General features: G+C 40.0%; 1 protein-coding gene across 1 annotated transcript in view; it reads left to right on the top strand.

Annotated features, from left to right (window-relative positions):
* The window catches only part of ints6l (integrator complex subunit 6 like), a 28,917-nt gene that overhangs the window by 2,985 nt on the left and 5,594 nt on the right, over window positions 1-20,338 (top strand). Inside the window, exons 3-15 of the mRNA XM_053506356.1 lie at window positions 4,403-4,552; window positions 7,816-7,905; window positions 8,081-8,264; window positions 11,052-11,180; window positions 12,297-12,460; window positions 13,582-13,734; window positions 14,412-14,544; window positions 16,575-16,669; window positions 17,261-17,371; window positions 18,204-18,419; window positions 18,646-18,772; window positions 18,876-19,018; window positions 19,311-19,539. Of these exons, the coding sequence (XP_053362331.1) occupies window positions 4,403-4,552; window positions 7,816-7,905; window positions 8,081-8,264; window positions 11,052-11,180; window positions 12,297-12,460; window positions 13,582-13,734; window positions 14,412-14,544; window positions 16,575-16,669; window positions 17,261-17,371; window positions 18,204-18,419; window positions 18,646-18,772; window positions 18,876-19,018; window positions 19,311-19,539 (1,924 nt within the window). The remainder of the gene's footprint in view (window positions 1-4,402; window positions 4,553-7,815; window positions 7,906-8,080; window positions 8,265-11,051; window positions 11,181-12,296; window positions 12,461-13,581; window positions 13,735-14,411; window positions 14,545-16,574; window positions 16,670-17,260; window positions 17,372-18,203; window positions 18,420-18,645; window positions 18,773-18,875; window positions 19,019-19,310; window positions 19,540-20,338) is intronic.

The following is a 20,338-nucleotide window of genomic DNA, read 5'->3' as shown; positions in this document are numbered from 1 at the left end:
AATTGTAAGCACACCTCCTTCTGTTTTGTGAAGACTTTCAATTCAAGCATGAAGAGAAACAAGCAATGCCTGTAATGTTTTAGGGCCAGGACCTTGTTCTACTGTCCAAGATGTAGAAGAGCTTTTTACAAGTATGCTTTTGACCAGCCCTTATTACATCACCGTTAGCCTGCAAATCACCTTTATGTCTTTACACATGACAAGCACCTGCAGGTCGTCAGCACTTTTATTGTATTTTTATATTTTTGCTAGAGATCTTGAGGCTGAATTCTGCTTATATGTTGACTAAAGAAAAAGGCAACCTGATCTTGGAACAAAGCAGACCCACAGGGAGCGTCTCTCTCAGTAGCACGCACTTGTACAATATGCTCCGGTATCAAACACATACTACATTCCCAGCGAACAGAGAACACTCATCAGTACTCAGCGCTAGAACTTCCAGTAAGCATTAGAGCCTTTATTCTATATGTAAGGCTGTAACACATCTTGTAGAATTTTGCAAATATCGATAATGCTATAATAAAAGGTGTGATAGAGCGTTCTCTTTACTTGTTCCAACTAAGACATAATACGCTGACTGGACAAAAAAAAGTTGCACACACTAAGATTTAATTCAGTCACCTTTAGCTTTTATCACGCCACACAATGTGGTGCCAACTCATGTGTGAAAATCTTTCAAAATTCTGGAGTCCTGGAATATGCCTGGGCCATCAGGGAAGAAAAACTCCATAGACGTGATAACCTGGTGATTCATACCTTCAGGTTGTCAGCTGACTTCATTTTATCGCTAAATAACATTACTTAGTCTAGACATGACCAGCTGAAGCAACCCCAGATCATAACACTTCCTCCAGAGGTTTGAACAGTGGCCATTATACCGTGTGTCACTTCATGGACTTCCATACTTACCCTGCACTCTGGAATAGGGTCAATTCAGAATCTAGTCTGAATGCATCAGACTACATGACCTTTTCCCATTGCTCCAAACTCCAATTTTTACGCTTGCCAATTCCAAGCCTCAGTTTCTGATTAGTCTCGTTAACAAGTGGTTTTCTTAAGACCACACAGCTGTTTAGTCCCGAACACATTATGTGCGTATGGAAATGCTCTTACTCTTAATATTTCACATAGCTATAGTTTTTACTGTTGACTATTACCAAGGTGGTGATAGTGGTTGGCACTGTGGCCTTGCGCCTTCAAGTTTGAGGTGTGTGTGCTCTGTGAGGGACTGGCACCCTGTCCAGTGTGTACGCTGCCTCGCACACAAAGTCTCCAACTTCACCAAGTGTTTAAGTGATCTCTATTCATGATTTTTCCCCCCAACCTCATTTCTTGCTCAAAGTTGACGGTTCAACTTAGCTGATAATGTATACATTTTTTGTGATTTTAAATCTCCTTAGTCTCCAGAACATGTGCCAGATTGAGTTTTATTTAATACAAAAAAATCCTAAACCCACAATGCTCTGAAAATATTTAGCTAGCCAAAATGTTAGCTGGGTTGTTACCTTGGTTACCTCAAGTAGCCTGTTTCATTTAAAAAGCAGCACCCTTACAAGGCACGAGAGGTTATGCATAAGGACGCGCTTCTGCTTAGGTTCCTTGATTTGGATACATCTAAAGATAATAACGCCTGAGATCTGCTTGGCAACGACAGTAGTTATGAGAGTTTTAGTGGGAGTTTGAAACACTGAAAACAATATGTTAATTAAAGAGACAGATAAAGATCAAGACGTGCTATTTAAATTCAGTATGCTGACATTCTAAAGTGTGATGAAAGTTCAGGCAATTTTTCTGTTATGGAAATATAATGCATGCTGTGTGAGTCCACCCCAGGCTGTCACACGTCTGCTTGTGCCAAGACGATTCCTGCTGTTCCATCACAAGCGCTGTATTTATACGGGTGCTGGTTTTCTCATAACTGTGGCTTAACAGGGAACAAGTCCTTATCTGTCAGTTTATGCTGTGCAGCTCATTTGTACTAGCCACCTGTCCTGCATTTGGATAAGGAATACGGAGTCGTGTTTGGGTTGTATATTAATGGCACTGTGCCTCTGGTGTACTTTACTCGTGTTTCTCTCCAAAGAAAACCATCAGGATTATTATATAAACTAACAGCTGGTATTTTTTCCCCTTGTTGCTCTTGCTGGATTTGAGCTCTGTTGTATTGATTTGACACGAAATATCAGCAAACATGGTGTTTGACATGTACATACACTGTCTGGGCCAAAAAAGTTGTTGTTTCTGATTTAAACAACCAAATGCTTAAGGGCCTATGATTAAATAATTACTGGCGATATTAATATGTTTCCGCTGGTAATAATTTTAACAACTGAGTAGCCTCTCATTACTTAAATGTCAGACGATGTAGTAGTGGAAACTACAGGGTCCGGGTTTGATTTCTGGCCAGGTTCGATTCTTGCCTTGGGATTTGTGTGCATGGAGTTTGCATGGTGGGTTTCCTCCTAGTAATCCGGTCTTCTCCCACAGTCCAAAGACATGCAGATTAGTCTAATTGGTGTTCACAAATTGTCCATAGCGTGTGAATGAGTATGTAAGTGTGAGTGCCCTGCAATGGATTGGCAGTCTGTCCAAGGTGATCACTGGATGAAGTGGTACAATGATGATGATGAGTGAGTGAGATCACTTCAGTGCTTAGTGATGCTAAAAAAACATCAGTAGAAATGATGTTAAATAGAAAAAGTAAGAGCAGTTCCACAAGTGGCAACAAGAAATCCACTTGTTAGTAAGAATAATTAGAAAAATGCTTCATTCAGCAAGGGAACATAAAGATTGAACTTTGGAGCGATGGAAAAAGGTCATGTGATCTGATGAGTCCGGGTTGACCAAGGGTAAGAAGGGAAGTGCATCGTGCACACTGTACAAGCCTCTGGAGGTGATGTTATGATCCGGGTGGCAATAAAATAAAGTTAGCTGTCTACCTTAATGTACTGAATGACCAGGGGTTTTTTTTCCCTATGGCGCGGGCATATTCTAGGACGTCAAAGCGTTAAGGTTCACTCTTCTCAAATGGTAACAGGGTGTTTCTGTGAGCATGAGGAGTCATTTTCACACATGAATTTTTTACCACAGAGTCCTGACCTTAACCCCACTCAAGGGCTTTTCCGTGATGGAGGGGACTGTACAGAGTGGTTGCATAAGGCTGCCTAAACAATGCTGTGGTAAATGCTCACCATAATTAAAGCTTAAGTTGACCCAAGGAACTATTAGCATGTGGCTTTTTTTTTTTTTGGGGCCAGGCAGTGTGTGTCACTATCAGTGATACAGTGACAGAAGTATGCAGTCCTTGTTTTCCTCACACTGAAGAGTTTTCCTAGCTCTCTCTCTCTCTCTCTCTCACTTGCTCGCACATTGTGTCAGTGGACGTGGCAAGAAAGGACTCTGATTGCAGACACACCTGTTGATGAATTGTTAAAGTAGATGGAAAGCAATATAGAATTAGCAGTAACAATAGGCACTCTAACTGAATTATTAAGAGCTACAGAAGATACCCGTGTGTGTTGGTTTTCTTAACATACACAAGCCCTGAAATGACCTGTAAAGTTCAATACGCACATGTTTGATTCCCTATATGCAGCAGTATTTTGAGGCTGAACCATCTCAGATTGGAAACCTGGCACTTTTTTTTCTTTTTTTTGTCTGGGTTCGGCATACATTTCCATCCAGTGCACTGATTTCTTGTGAAAGAACTATTTAATTTTTTGACTGAGAGTCTTATGTTGATGTTACGGACTATTAAGCACATTCGTTTCCTGGGAAGTGAATCTGTGATGTCATGTGCACACAAAATGAAACGACTCTATGTGCCCTGTATTCTTATGAAGATGGAAAGATTTGCACGGTAATGAACAAAATGATTTTTGTAAGAGATTAAAGCAAATCAGATCGTGGGTCGTATAAGTGGATTTTATCACACACATTTGTCGTTGGCACAATTATTATTTACAGTACGCTTTTATTTTCCCCCATGAGGTCTTCACGAGGACAAAATTGCCAGATATCCGTAGGCTTTTATTTATGTTGGTTTTAGATATACACCATGTGCACGCAAACACACGCGGCTTATCCATGGTTTTCCGTCACTGCCTCGTTCCCTGTATGTGCTCGGGAGGCCCGCGGGTCATCGCTAGATTAAGCGTAACAGTAAGGCACTTGACCTCGCTGGAGGAAACAGCGAGTCAGTCCAAACACAGCCGGATTCATTAGCCTGTGCTCTGCTGTGTAGGCTTTGATCGCGTTCTGTAGTACATGTCATTTGACACTGTGTGCGAGGCTGCATGTCTTTGTGTCTTCACAGCGTTGCAGTGTGACCTAATGCTCTGTCTGTCTTTCTCTTTGCATCTTGTATGAATTTTTTTCCCCTGTGTGTTTTTCTGCACCATAGGCAGGCTGGAAAGAGAACCATGCCACCTTTATGAGTGAACTGAAGAACCTGCAGGCATGTGGACTGACCACTCTTGGTAATGCGCTCCGAACTGCCTTCGACCTGCTCAATCTCAACAGACTGGTGTCTGGCATCGACAACTATGGCCAGGTATTAATGACACTCCTTCATCTTGTGAAGCGGAAAATAAGCGGTGCAGCCAAAATGACGCCTTTGTCTGAGCGTCCTGCAAATCAGTAAACATTAAAAGTGAAATGTAGAAGGCGTGATTTCATAGAAAATGGAATTCATTGATCATTATTATTTATTCATGTATTCAGAATCTTTACTTTACTTAAAAAAAAAAATCTCATAGACTGTTTTTTTAATAATAAGTCTGAATTTTAATAAAATTAGACCACGGACAAATAAACAGAAACAGGCAAGAATCTTCATAAGTTCTTTAAAAGTGTTTTTTCGCTTTATAATACAAGAAGTTGTGATTAAATGCACACTTTGTCAAAGCTCACCGATGCCAAAGAGATTAATCAATCTAATGAACACAATTTAAATATAATTAATAGTGCAGCTCATTTTTCTAGCCTTTATTACATCTACAGTATATCATATAGCATTTATGTACATACACTATGAAGGAGTAAGCCATTTGGCATTCAGCCCCTGATTGCATGAGTGTCTGAGCGAGTGTATATACTGTAGGAACGCCTAACCTCTAAAACACAGTACAGGATAAAGATAGAAAATTAAATCACAGCAGCATGTCTATTCTCAGTGTAGTCCTCCTGTAGCAATCTTCCATCTATCCAGTGCTGCTAAAATCCACCGCACTCAGTCGGACTGCGTTAAATATATGAACGGAGGAGTCAATAATATTGTAGCTTCAGGGCTGCTGCATTTGCAAGTGCTTCCTACTTAGAGAACGATCTTATTTTTATAACCCTAAGGGCTAGTGCGGAGACGGTAGCAGGTCGCTAAGTCTAGGCTGCCGTGTAGATCTCAATCTGAGCTCTTTCGATTGTAAAGCAAAATGGGATGGTCTTACATCATCGACGTCATGTCGATGAAATATCCAATATAAATTTCCACCAAACAGCGATGTATTTTTTTTACAATTTTAAGAAACTCAGATGTAGGTGTCTTAATATTGCAACATATTCTTTACATATTAGATTTTGTAAAGATAGGAAACTTTATAGGAATTGTGTGCATTTAAAAACCAGGTAGGATAGACTAGTGGAATGTTTAAAACTCTTGGAAATGTACATGTATGTTAATGTATTAGGAATGGGTGATATGGACCTAACTGACTGTATATATATATATATATATATGTATATATACAGTCAAGCCCAAAAAGTCTGACTTAAAGCCTTGAACCTAATGTTTTGAGGGGGGTTTTTCAGCCGATGGACCCGGGAACCTGATCAAAGTAAATGGGAATCTGTGGAGGGAGCTAAAGATCAGGGTGATGACAAGAAGACCCTCTAACCTGAAAGAGTTGTAGCTCATCGCTAAAGATGAATGGGTAAAAATTCCAGTGGAGACATGCAGAAAGCTGGTCAGCAATTATAGGAAGCTTTTGATTGGTGTAATAGCCAATAAAAGCTTTTCTATTAATTATTGAGAGGGTATGAATAATTTTGGACATGGCACTTTTTGTTCAAATGTAAATAAAAGATGAGTCATACTTTTTTCCACAATGATGCCTCTTGCCTTATTATCTTCTGGGAGGCGCCTGTGTCATTTCTAATCAAGAAAAAAACTTGCTGGTTAAATAAAAGTAACTTTAAGTCAGAATTTGCCAGGGGTATGAATCATTTCAGCCTTGACTGTGTGTGTGTATATATACAGTATATATGGATAGATACTGTATATAGATATGTACGTATGTTATATATACAATATGTTCACCACCTCCAGGGTTATTCTCCTCACTTGTCTTATTATTATTATTTTATTTATTCTTTATTAATTAATAATTTTTTTCATTTATTCCGCTTTGGCATCTAAACTTCCAGGTTCTGGGGCTGAACCTGGCAGTAAATGAAAAGCTAATGCAAGTTAGAATCCCTTGTTCCACTCACCACGTAGGGCCCTTGATCAGGGCTTAGAGGGCGATTTGGGATTCAGCCTTATGTTAAATGCTGGTTAATTTTGTAGCTCCCATTAACAGAACACAACATTATCAGACGTGTTTTCTTGCTGAAAGGGCGTCTGTGATCTGGGATTTGGCAGGCAGCTGCTGTCTTGTTTTCCAGACCTGCTGATCGTACTGACTGACGTTCACCCATGCTGCGACCGACAGTTAGTATAATTAAAGATTGTAGAACACCCCAGTGATGTTACCATGATGTTCTTGTCTAATCAGGTTACTCGGTCTGAGCTGTTGTATAATACATGATACATGCGTTTTCATTTTGGGGCAGAAAACTTATTGGGTTGTGAAGGCTTCCTGGCACAAAGTGTAACACACTGTTAGTACTGCTGTTTATGGTGCTGAAAATGCCACTGTAAAGAATATTTTACACATCGCATTTCCCTTTCAATTTTTTGACTTAAATGTAACACTATTTGTTTGTGCTAGCACGATAGCATAATTAAACAAGGCAACACAAGTTGTAAAACACCAGGTTTGCATGCAGGCGCAGGTGGAGAATAGGGGCGGGGCTGTAGGTAAAGTGTGAGAAAGGAGAGGTGCAGACACTGGCACAGATTCACAGATGAATCAGGTCCTGTACCACAGCCTTAACACGGCATTGCCATTTGGTCTTTCCATGGTTTCCACTCTTTTCTGCTTTTTGATCAGTATTTTGTCAGAAATGCACCGATCAGCTATAACATTATGACCCATGTCAGGTGAACTGAGCAACTTTGAGTATCCAGCAAACTGGTGACAGGATGATGGACACTTGAGGCTCACCCATGTTGGGGTGACCAAGGTCAGCCCATCTGAGCCCATAACGCAGAAAAGCCAACAAAGCAAAAATTGCCAAAAAAGTAAACGTTGGCCATGATAGAAAGGCACCAGAACACCCAGTGCACCACAGCCCCCCATGCACGGGACCCAGTGGGCAACGCGCCCAAGGCTGTTCCTGGATCCCAATCCGATTGAGGACCCATGGGATGCATCGCACAAACGTGTGATCCACAGAGACTCAACCCCACAACCCACAGCACCCAACGGACCCGCTGCCAATGCCCTTGTGCCAGACACCACAGCACACCCCAGGGGTCTTGTGGAGTCATGCCCCGAGGCCCCAGACACATAGTGTCACAATGGGAATCTAAAACCTAGCTGTTTTTAATGTTAATGGTTTTAATGTTCAGCTGATTGGTATATATACTTATTCACTTACACAGACATTTGTTTAGTCACAGCCAAATGCCATAAGAGTGTTTTTCTTTCCTTTCAGGGCCGAAATCCCTTTTTCCTGGAGCCGTCAGTCATCATTACCATAACGGATGGGAACAAGCTGACACACAGCTCTGGAGTGCAAGAAGAGGTGAGAAAGACTGACCCACCATCTAAACTGCATTGTATTATAATGAAGTTTTTTTTTACTCATCTATCCAGTAGAAGTAGGACTCAATAGTTTTTTTTGTGCTTTAAACAGATTTGTATTTGTTAAAAGCACATCTCATCACCTCTTACATGCTCTTGTTCTAACGTCTACTCAGCTTCACCTGCCCCTGAACTCGCCGCTACCTGGGAGTGAGCTAACCAAGGAGCCGTTCCGCTGGGACCAGCGTCTCTTCGCCCTGGTGCTGCGCATGCCCGGTGCAGCTGTTCCCGACACCGAGCAGCTTGGCAGTGTGCCCAGTGATGAATCAGCCATCACCCAGATGTGCGAGGTTACCGGAGGTACTAGCACAACTTGTTCAAAGACACTTGAATGCACTTAGTGGAGAGGAGTTATGCCGTTTGCAATGCCCTCACTGTCCTTCACGCACTATTTATAAAAGTGTTTTTACTTATATGATATGAGGGATCACATGTTACTATAGAAACACACTTTTTCCCGGCAGGTGAATTGATACATCATGAATTTGAAAAGAGCATATTTTTAGATTGCAAAGAGTTATGTTTGTGATATGCACCTAAAGTCTACAGAGAAGATAACATGTCAGGTGATCTAATAAACCTGTGCCATTAAACTAATGGGAAGTCTTAAACTTCCCACAGGGGAAAATGCTAAGGGCAAATCATCCAGCAGCATAACAGACTGTTACATTTAAAAACAGTCCACCTAGTAGGATGTAATTTTCCCTAATTACTTTGCTAATTTGACAGGTTTCTATGTAAACAGCAAGTCATGTTATAAATGCTAAAATAGCTAAAAATATCTTTCTATTGGGCATCTAAGGCAGTGGATCTAAATAGTTTACAAACTCTTGATAAAAACTGCCGGTTAACCTCACATGTTTATTTATTCATTAAAAGTCTGTACCACTTATCCTGTGTAGCGCCTGGAGTACATGGGGTGCCAACCCCACCACACACACACACACACACATACAGAGTGGAGATGAGATCAAATTACAGGTTTTTGTTATGGAGAAAATTAACACGTAATCATGTCAGCTCTTTTTCTACCTGTGATGTGATGTATCTTTAAACATATTTATGCTTTTATTTATGATTCTGATTAACCTCAAAAAAAGATCTCAATCCAAGAATGGATGCCAGTCATGTCAGTGTTACATCAACAACAACGAGGCATCTCTCCACTAATGATAAAAGGACGAGAAGAAAACATATCAGACAGATGGCCAGAAGGTTCACAATAACAATCAAGAACTGCAGGAATGTCAAGCCCTGGTCACTTATAATGATACTAATCTCTTGTATTCTTCACAACTCTGGGCGCTGAGTTGGATGGCTAGATGGACACAAAAATCACCTTTAGCTTGGTAATGAATTAAAGCATAAACCCAAGTCAGTAAAGAAATGGCTGCAGAAGAGGAAGGTCAGTGTTTTGGAATGGCCCAGTCAGACCGCCTTCCCTTTCATATATATAGAAGTCCGACAAGAAAGGTGTACAGATTTGAGGAGAGCTTTGACAAGAACAGGGCGTGTGCAGTAAGTGCATGGCAAGAACCGCTGATCCGGATGGTTTCATGAACGTCGGGAATGAGGAGTGCTTGTATGGGAACAAGGAGAGGCGAGGAGTGCTCAACGAGAGCATCATGATCTACTGTACAGTGGGCATTAGAGAACAACACTAGCACCTTATGTGCTGTTTGGCTCCTAGCGGGAGTTCTCTCCCTGATCTCACCAATTCTCTTCTGGATTACATAGATTACTTGTCACCACTCTCCTTATTCTCCTTAGTCTTGCCAGAACTCTCAAGCAGAAATTGCGTTCTCGTTGAACTCCTCGGCCTTCGCCTCGATTACTGCTCGATCTTCTCTGTGTGACTCTTTAATATTGCTGACGCTGCCCTGCGTCCTTGAGATTGGCGAGAGTCCTGTGACTTTGGGGAATGCCCAGGAGTGAGTCTACAGTTGCCAGGAGAACATTACAGGAGAAATTTATAGATTTTTTTCTGTTGATGAGTCTACGGAGAGAATTGATGTCCAATAATTCTGTAGTTTTTTTGCCCAGATTGGGGAGTTCACCCAAAGCTCACCCAAATCACCCTGGATGTATAAATGTAGCTTTGATCCTGTTGAAAACCTGTGGAATGACTTAAAGAGGGGTATACACTGGAGATCTCCCTCTCAATTCTAAAGCATTTTTGCAAGGAAGAGTCAAATTACATAGCCGAAATAAAGATGCATTCATTTGGTAGAATCTTCTCTAAAAAAGGTTAAATGCTGCAAATGGTTATTTAAGGGGTGTGCACAAGTATGCACCCAGGTTAATGTAAAATGTTTCCTTCTTTAAAAAAAAATTTATTTCTTTTTCCCTTGACGTTTGTTATAGTTTGTTTGTGATTTTTCTTGGTTTAATTTTTTTTACACCAAAAAAACAAACTAAAAAACAACCCTGCAACAAGACTTTTTATATCCACTGCAGGCTGTAAAAGTCATTATACTGATCCCATGCCCAGTACAGTCATGTTAATAGAGAGCCTTTTGGGATTAAGCCTGTTACAATTCAGATCAGGAACTGCAAGAGACATCTTAGCAAAGACAAGGCTCTGATCCGACACCATTAAGACCTGTCTGCTATCTGTCATTATTCTAATTAGATATGACACGAGTGTTACACTGATGGAACAGAAGGTAATTTGTACTTGTCCTGACTGAGTGAAAAGACAATTGCTTAATTTATTTATTTATTTATTTTATTTTTTATTTTTACATCTACAGCATTATACAGTGACAGCATTTAACAAACACCATTACGACAGAGCGAGCGACTACCAGAAGTGCCTCATAGGCTTCACACAAAAACACATGCTCATACAGTACAAGTGCATATAGGTCAGGGTCAAAGAACAGCATTAAGCAAGAAGCCCGTTCAGGAGGAATTAACATGGGACTTGAGGAGTACAGCTCTAACACACGAGAACAGTATAACAGTTTTCTCCTTGTTTTTGTTGGAGACATAGATGTAGTGTTGCTCAGGGCTCAGTAGATTTACTGCCAGTATTTTATGGGGTGACTAATATAAACGATATATTTTCTCTTTGTGGTTTTTCAGGTCGGTCATATTGTGTTAGGACGCAGAGGATGTTGAATCAGTGCCTGGAGTCTCTGGTCCAGAAGGTTCTGAGTGGAGTTGTTATTAATTTTGAGAAGACGGGGCCAGACCCACCTCCTGTAGGTGAAGGTATGCATCTGGGTATCGGCACGGCACGGCACGCTGTTCTTATATTGTGATATCATGAACACAGATTATAGAATTTTTTTCCAGCATAATTTATTCACTGATACAATGGAAAGAAAAATTCATTCAATGTTTGATCATTCCCAGGTTTAATAAGACAGAGCAGAAAAATATTTAAGCAATACAAGTGTTAGAGCATGGTTGTTGTTGCTGGCGTTGAGGAAATAAATCCCATCCTGTTACTGAACGTGACTGTATGTATAACCGAGCGTAGGGAAAGGAAAACCACTGCTAACTCATTTAAAAGAAAAGGCGTAGCGACTTTGCTTGAAAGATAGCAATTACGAAATGGGGGAAATATGTGTCAGGGGGGGGCATTTTAGAGCGTAACACCTGTTTAGTTGAGCGCACTTGTTCGTGTCAGTGGAAAGCCAAGCAAGGCGAGTTTACATCTTTTTTTTGTGGGACTTTTTCGCAAGATTTAATAAAAACATCACGTTCGTGGGACCCATAGTGCTGTCAAGGGAGCACTTTCATTTTTTAAAGCCAGTCCCAGGAGGAATCATAAATCCGATTTGATTAAAGTGAGGTTTAATGTCTATTTATTTCATATTTTACTTCAGAAAAAATATTCTGAAGTAAAATATTTGGCTTCATATTTGGATGAAGCCAAATATTTGGCTTCATCCAAATATATTCATATAATATGAATATAATCATATTCATATTATATAAATATGAATAATTACTTCATATTTGGCATGTTTTTATATGCCAAAATATGATTATAATGTTAAATGGAAATTAGTAATATTGGTAATATATTTGGGTGGCTGGAACGGATTATCTGCATTTACGTTATGTCTTATGGGAAAATGCGTTTCACAATATGGAATTTCGCATTATAAGTAATTAAATTCTCTTGCATCATTGTTAATATATCAGAAAAAATGATGTGATATTGAATGTACAGTGTAGACTGTACATATAGGAAAAGAACACTGCAAGTCATACAATCATGTTGAGAATGATTGAACATTTCCTTTATGTATGGCTCTTTGGGAACACTGTTGATATGAAAATCTAGTTTAACCTCAGCTGTCCTTTTTTTTTGTACAGATGGTCTTGTGGATCCAGCACGACCGCTGTCATCCTTCAGCTCCCAACCTTGGCACAGCTGTCATAAGCTCATATATGTTCGGCCAAACCCCAAAACCGGCGTCCCTGTGGGCCACTGGCCGATTCCAGAGTCATTCTGGCCCGATCAGAACTCTCCCACCCTGGTGAGTTGTAATATAAGAGCCAACCATCATTTCTTACTCAAACTCATTTGAACTGGCCACACATTACTCACTCCCGCTGAAGCTTTTTATGTTTGGACTTTGTTTCCTAGAATGTCCATCCAGATGTTCTGCCAGTTTTTGCAAAAAAGATTTTTTGACAGCAGCAATCAATTAACCTTTAATCCTGTTAGTACACAAGAACAGTGTCTTTCTCGAACAAATCTTTCTTGGCTTGGAAAAAGCAGCTTCTCTCTGTAGTCAACAAGAGGTCTGTCATAGAGGTTAGAATAGAGAGACATTCACCATGTGCTCTTTCTAATTAGAAAATTATTATGTTTGAGTGAAACTAAATATTTACTTGTTTCTTGTTAAAAAACATTAATGGATCAATTTTCAACACACATAAACAGGGTTAAATGGTCAAATCAACCAAGCCAAGTCTCTGTGAACCCAGAAGGTTGGCTCATGTTATAGAGCCTTTCCTAGATCTGCAGTATTACATATTAGGATATAGAACGCTAAAAATAACTAAAGCCAAATCAGTAGTATAGGGCTGACGGTCTCAGAAAGCTGAACCCAGGTCAGCAGTAATGGGTTTAATGTTATAGAGCATGGACTAAGAGAGTAGTAAAGTAGTTTTAATAGCCATAATAGGAGCTTGAAGGTGCAACCTACCTCTTATTGTGCTATGTTTGGTGTCCTGCCTTTCTGTGCTGTGTGGGTGCTGAGAGGGTGACTACCATCTGATTGAGACAGCAGCAGTACTCAACCTTGGCTTCTCACTCAGCTGCGGTAGTCCTTTACTGCTCGCTTCTTGACATGAGGTCATTTCCACCTCTCTGGACTTTCTTCTTCTGTTATCGAGTGTCATATGCACTGCTGGTGTTGATACCAAAACTGGACATTTGCATTTGTTTAAAGCAACAATAAATTCTGCTGTTTCCGGTTACATGTACAATATATTTGTAGCAGTACTGTCCATTTCTTTCCCGTAATGCAACGTAGTTAGAAAATCAAGCAGCTTGTGCTGTTCTGTGCTTGCGACTAGTGCTGTAATGTCAAAAAAAGGTCTTTCCTTTAATGACATGCACTGACTCCCCGTTCATTATTCACTCTCTTAGCCTCCTCGAGTTGCCCATCCAGTGGTGCGTTTCTCCTGCGTCGACTGTGAGCCTATGGTGATTGACAAGCTTCCGTTCGATAAGTACGAGCTGGAACCATCACCTCTCACCCAGTACATTCTGGAGAGGAAGTCTCCTCATATGTGCTGGCAGGTAGGACTTACCTTTCTGATTCTTTTTTTTTTTATTAAATAATATCAATGCATGTCTCAATGACCCAGTGAAATTACTCTGAAATTCAAATGAGCTGAACATCAACAGGGTATTGGAATGGTGAAGTATTTTTTCATCCACAATATGACATAAGGTTCAATCACGTGTGTTGGATGTCAGTCTATTTTATTTCTCAGCATCTTTATTACAGTAGCTTCTAAGAAAACAATGATGGAATTAGGAGCACTGATTTTAAAGTCGCGCACTATGACAACTAATATTGGTATCATCATAAATTATAAACTATGTTGCAATGCACTTTTATAAAACTTTGTCTCTACTGTTAATCACAATAAAATGTAGCTTAAACAATAAGCATATTTTATCTGTAAGGTTCTGCAAATAACCGCAGCCATTCAACAACAACTTGTTTAGAATTTGTAGCCACATGGCATGTAGATCATACTGTAGCATTCATTCTCCTACTAAAAAAAAATAATGATGGGGAGATATATTTAAGGTGGTGCTGTTGGTGCCATTTTTAGCATGCCTCTGTGGAGCAATCCACATGATGAGGCACTGATAAAGTCACTTTGTCATAGAGGACTGTGTGAGAGCTGAGGGCGCTATGCTCAGGAGAGGCTGAGCTCTGGTAACACTTCTCCCCTGCCACCCAGGTGTTTGTGAGCTGCAGTGGAAAGCACAGTGATGTAGTGCAGCCCTTCGGCTATCTGAAAGCCAGCACCACTCTCACCTGTGTGAATCTTTTCGTCATGCCTTACAACTACCCCGTACTGTTGCCACTCCTCGGTAAGTGTCTGTTTTAGTTCCCATGGCTATAAGGAACTATATCTATTCCCCTTCAAAACTATTGGAATGACGATTTGGAAAGCAATTTTTTTAGCTATGCAATGAAAATAGTTGGGTTTCATATCTAAAGATTATTATGAGACAAGAGATAAGAATTTCAGTTTCTATTTCCTGATATGGTTTATATATAGTATACAGTATACATAATCGCTCAAAAGTTTGGCATAACTTTCTAACTCCATGGTGGTTCCTGAGTTTGATTTATTTCTATATTGTAAAGCAATGCTGAAGCCATCCAAAATATGCAATAGTCTTCTTTTAACAGTTGATATTGAGATGTGTCTGCTACTCCTGATCTGTAAAGACTCTAATCTGAGCTGGTGTTAATGATGGGTGAATTGGGAAAAGTTTGGTCTTGTTTTCCTGGTTCCTGTTTCATTAAGGTGCTTAATAGGTTTTGACCATGGAATGAGAAGGTGTGTCCATACGTTTGATATATTTACATTTCAATTTAGGCATTTGGCAGACACTTTTATCCAAAAGTGCTTTGGAGATCCTTTTATACAGTATAGTTATATATGTCTGTTTATATGTATTAACACGTTAATATATGTGTCAAGATTTGCGGTGGCTTGGTGACTTGCACTGTTGCCTTGCTGCCTCCAGGTTTGAGGAATTGAATCTCACCTCCGATCTGTGTGCGTGCACTTTGCATGTTCTCTCTGTGCTTGGTGGGTTTCCTTTAGCTACTCTGGTTTCCTCTTACAGTCCTAATACATGCACAGTAGGACCACTGGTGTTTCCAAATCGCCCATACCGTGTGTGAGTGTGTGGTGCTTTTGCCCTGTTATGAATGGTTGGCACCACATCCAGGGTGAACCCACCCTATGCCCTAGTGTTCAGAAAGAAAACGCCCCCATGTCCCTACACAGTATAAGTGGTATAGGTAATAATGAAAAAATGTCAGAACACTTAATATTTGGTGGCATGTGTCTTTGTGATGCTTTCCCAGGCTTGTTTCACATCTTCTTTCAGTTGTTTGTTTTTGACAGCAGGGGGGCTTCCTATCAGTCTTCCCTTCAGGAGGTAAAATGCACGCTCTGTTGTGTAAAGACCTGATGATTCACTTGGTTAGAACAGGCTTGAACATTCTACTTTCTTCCTCCTGATGAAGTCCTTTGTTGTGTTTGCAGTGTTTTTTTGGGTCATTGTCTTGCTGCATGATGAAGTTCCTCCCAGTTAGACTGGATGCATTTCTCAGGAAATCTGTAAACAGAATGTTTCTGAATACAGTACAGCTTGTGTTACATCGCCAATGAAGCTTAGTGAACAAATACCTTTCCAGAAGTAGCCATACAAGCCCAAGCCATCACTATACTGTACAACCTTCATGCTTGATTAGTGAGTCTATATGTTTTGGATCATGATCAATTATATCTTTGATGGCTTTGGTAGAGGTTAGTTTTGGTTCCAGTACTTTTTTGCCTCATCTTTGCTTTGGCATGAGTGGTTTGCTGATCATGTGCTGATCATTATTTAGTTCACACACTGTTTCTGTCATCCACTTCTGCTGTGTTTCTTGGCCAGCCTGGTCAGTGTCTGTTTGTTAATACAGAAGTGGAAATTTTTTTTATCAGATCATTTCAGATTGTTGTTTGCCCAATTCTTGTGTAGTGTCTCTGATCGGTTTTCCCTCTTTTCTTAGCTTCAGAATATCAGGAAATGAAAGCTGAAATTCTGATCCATCTCCTTGATCTCAAACCCAAATGTCTTATATGGTATACAGCAAGAACTAAAAGAATTGGCCTTGCTGTTCCAGCACTTACACAAAAGGACTGTAACTTCCTTATTAGGTTACTAAAAAATACTTGAATACCATTACAGTAATAACACATAACGAATAGGAAATAGAGAAGTCACATGTTAATGTGTTGAAAATTTATTTCCTATATTAGTATGTGCACTTTGTGCCACATAATGGACTGTTCAAGGATGAATTTAATATTTTTTTTACTTTCTTGAATCAACAGATGACTTATTTAAAGTGCACAAGCTCAAGCCAAACCTCAAGTGGAGACAGGCCTTTGAAGTGTACTTGAAATCCATGCCTCCTTACTTTCTGCTGGTAAGAGATGCAGTGCCACCCTGGGACGTGTAAACATTAACTTGTAGCTTTCAATTTTTATATGTACAGAATATATATTTACAAATATATATTTGGAAATGGAATGTATAAAGAGAGACTTTTCTTTTAGTTTGGAGTGATTTTTATTATATTTATAATTTATGCTTAATTATATTTACAGCATGTATAAATTATAAGTAAAGGAGTTTAACTGGAAAGTGCTTCAGTTAAATGAAATGTAAATATAAATATAAAAAATGTGGGTATTTGGATACTTAAAGATTTAATATTGCTATCATTTTTGGAGGAGAAAGCTGTGTATTGTGAAAAATGTAACTAAACACCAAGAGAGCAAGGTTTATATTACAGTATAGCAAATATCCTAATGGCAGAGTAGCCTTGGAGCTATTAAGACATACAGTATTTATCTGTGGCTCTCGAATCTGACCCCAGTTAACACTGTTCATTTGTGTTTGCACTACAGCTGTGTTGTAAAATCCATAATGAGGTTGAGATCTCATGCTTTGATGAAAATGACCTCATTTTGTCTGCTTCTGTCTCTTCTTTGATCATCACGTCTTCTGTCTGTAGCCCTTAAAGAAGGCACTTAGGATGATGGGAGCACCAAATCTCATCTCCGACAACATGGACTGCGGCCTCAGCTACAGTGTCATTTCCTACCTAAAAAAACTCAGCCAGCAGGTAAGCTTTTCCTATAATTTGCTTTTAAAAGCATACATGGAATTAGGCATCAACTTATAAAAAAAAAAGAAAAAGAAAAAAGGAATGAGACATCAAAATGGATGTACATAAATACCGGAATATGGCCAAAAAAAATTGTGGACATCTGACTATTACATTCTTATATGCTTTTTAAACATCTCTCTGAAAGCTTTCCCTTGGAAATTAGGGATTTATTTATTTAGCTACAAAGGTTAGGTATTGATGTGAGGTGAGAAGGCTTGGGACACAAACAGCATTCAGCCTTATCCCTAAAGTGTGCACTGGGGTTGGGGTCAGGACTCTGTGCAGATCTCTTGAGTTCTTCCACACAACCCTTGACAAACCATGTACTTATGGACCTGGCTTTGTGCACCGAGGGACTGTCTTGCTGCCTGGAACAGGTTTTGGCATCTTAGTTTAGAAAAGAAATCGTAAGGCTACAGCAGACAAACCCATCCTATACAATTGTGTTCTTAAACATTTTTGGCAACAGTTGAGAGAAGACATACATATGGGTGTGATGGTCCAGTACATACTGTATGGGTGTAATGGTCCAGTACATATGGGTGTAATGGTCCAGTGTCCGAGGAATGTTGTACAGCAAAGGAAAAGCACTTAGTGCCTCAGTAAGTATGGGGTACATAAAGAAAGTGGGGAAAAAATGAGTAACTTATCTAAACTGTTGGACGGTGAACCGTTGGAGAGGGTCTAAAAATAACCCACCAATGTCAGTGTCAAGGACAAATCAGTAAAGCAGCATTTTGGTCAAATCTGAAGTAACCACATCTGCTTTTTTTTTTTTTTTTTTTAGGCAAAGATCGAGTCAGACCGGATGATTGTTTCAGTGGGTAAAAAGCCGCCTCAGGAGACCGGCATTAAAGTGAAGAATCACTCAAGTACACTGTCCCTTGCCCACCGGCGTGATTTTAAACAGCTACTGCAGGGCATCACAGGCGAGGTGCCTCTCCGCCTTAACGACATCAACCTCAAAGAATTCGCTGGGTTTCAAATCGCTCTCCTTAACAAGGTAAAGCCCACAGCAGCCTGACTTTTTTCTGATTATATACTGTATGTCACAGATAAGAGTGTAGCTGGCCCATATAGAATGAAGCATGGTACATGCAGTTACCTGAAAACATCATTTTAATTTCGTTTTTTTCACTCTGAAGATTACTGTATGTCTAACTCCTATGCACGTCCCAAGTTAATGAGTGGTAAAGTAGTTATTGCTTCGTATTACAATTTCTTTACAGGATGTAAAGCCCCAGGCCTATCGTAATGCTTATGATATTCCACGGCGGAATCTTCTGGATCAAGTCACACGAATGCGCTCCAACCTTTTAAGGACTACTCAGAAGCTCATCAAGAGCCAAGATGAAGGTATGCTCAGTTCAGTTTGAAGAAAAAAAAAACCTTTGTGAACATTTGATAATGTGAATTTTTTTTAATTATTATGCCATCTTGTGTTGTTGTTTTTTTATAGACTATTTGCATAGTATTCCTGTCGGTCAGATGGGAAACTATCAGGAATATCTGAAGATGATGCCATCCCCACTTCGTGAGATCGACCCTGATCAGCCGAAACGTCTGCACACGTTCGGAAACCCGTTTAAACAAGATAAGAAGGTACTTCCTTCCACACACCCTATCTTCATTTATTATTTTCAACAACAGTAGGTTAAATAGCACAATGGCTTTCTTCTTTGGGCAAAACAACACATTTTACCATAACAGATTACACTTTATTGGAAAATCAAGCAGTCATTTTTTCTTAATCCACTTGGATATAGACTGTGACACATAGAGGTTTCAGATAGACTTGAAACAATACAGAAACATTATTATATTATTACAAGATTCTGTCCATCTAAACGCAACAGAGTTTTCAGGTTGGAAATGTTTTCTTGTATGATCACAGGGAATGATGATTGACGAAGCAGACGAGTTTGTCACGGGCACCCAGAACAAGAAAAGGGGAAACCCAACCGAGCCCAACTCAGGTGCGGCTCCAAAGAGACGGCGGAGCATGTCCCCTCTACTGCGCCGGCCCCAAACCCCACCCATCATCAGCAACCATGTGCTGGGCAAAGGGACCACAGTGGTCCCAGGCCAACATGGTCTCATTAAACCCATCCCACTGCACAAAGGTGAGCCTTATAAAGCTCAGAGGTCTGGCTGAAGATATTCTGTTAAATACTTAGTAATAGACATTAAATTAACTCAGACGATCTCTGTTTCAATTTGTTCCAATATACTTTTAAAGCTGATTAAATTTTCTTTGAATGCTTAGGAAACATCATACATAATTTACGCAGGTTAGCCATTACCTTAAAACCACTGGCAGGTAAAGTAAATAACTGGAAAAATAACATCTTGTACAATGGTGCTTGTCAAGTGGTGATATATAGAAGGTTGCAAGCGAACACCCGGGTCCCAAAACTGATGCCTTGAAAGCCGGAAAAATGGGCAAGGATCTGAGTGACATTGACCAAGTCCAATATGTGATGGGTGACAACTGGGTGATAGCATCTCTGAAATAAAACATCCTATGGGGTCAGTTTGATCTTTTGGGTAATGTTCATTTGGGAAACCTTGAGTCCTGCCATCCATTGTGGATGTCCCTTTGACTACAGCCTCCCTAATTATTTTTGCTGAACAAGTTTATTCCTTCATGGCTTTGGTATTCCCTGATGGCAGTGGCCTCTTTCAGCACTAGAATGCTCATCGCCACACTGGTTAAACATGGTTCAGGAATGGTGTGAGGAACGTGGCACAGAGTTTATGGTGTTGACTTGACCCCGAAATTCCTAAGATCTCTATCCAGTCGAGCATCTCTGGGACATGCTGGACAAATATCATCCATGCAGACCCCACCTTGCAGATTTTACAGGACTTAAAGGATCGGCTGATAATGACTTGGTGCAAAATACCACAGCACAGCGTCAG

The sequence above is a fragment of the Clarias gariepinus genome, chromosome 10 (genome assembly GCF_024256425.1).
Source record: "Clarias gariepinus isolate MV-2021 ecotype Netherlands chromosome 10, CGAR_prim_01v2, whole genome shotgun sequence".
NCBI classification, from domain to species: domain Eukaryota; kingdom Metazoa; phylum Chordata; class Actinopteri; order Siluriformes; family Clariidae; genus Clarias; species Clarias gariepinus.
Note: the sequence above shows the minus strand (reverse complement) of the source record. Positions and strands in the feature narration are given on the sequence as shown.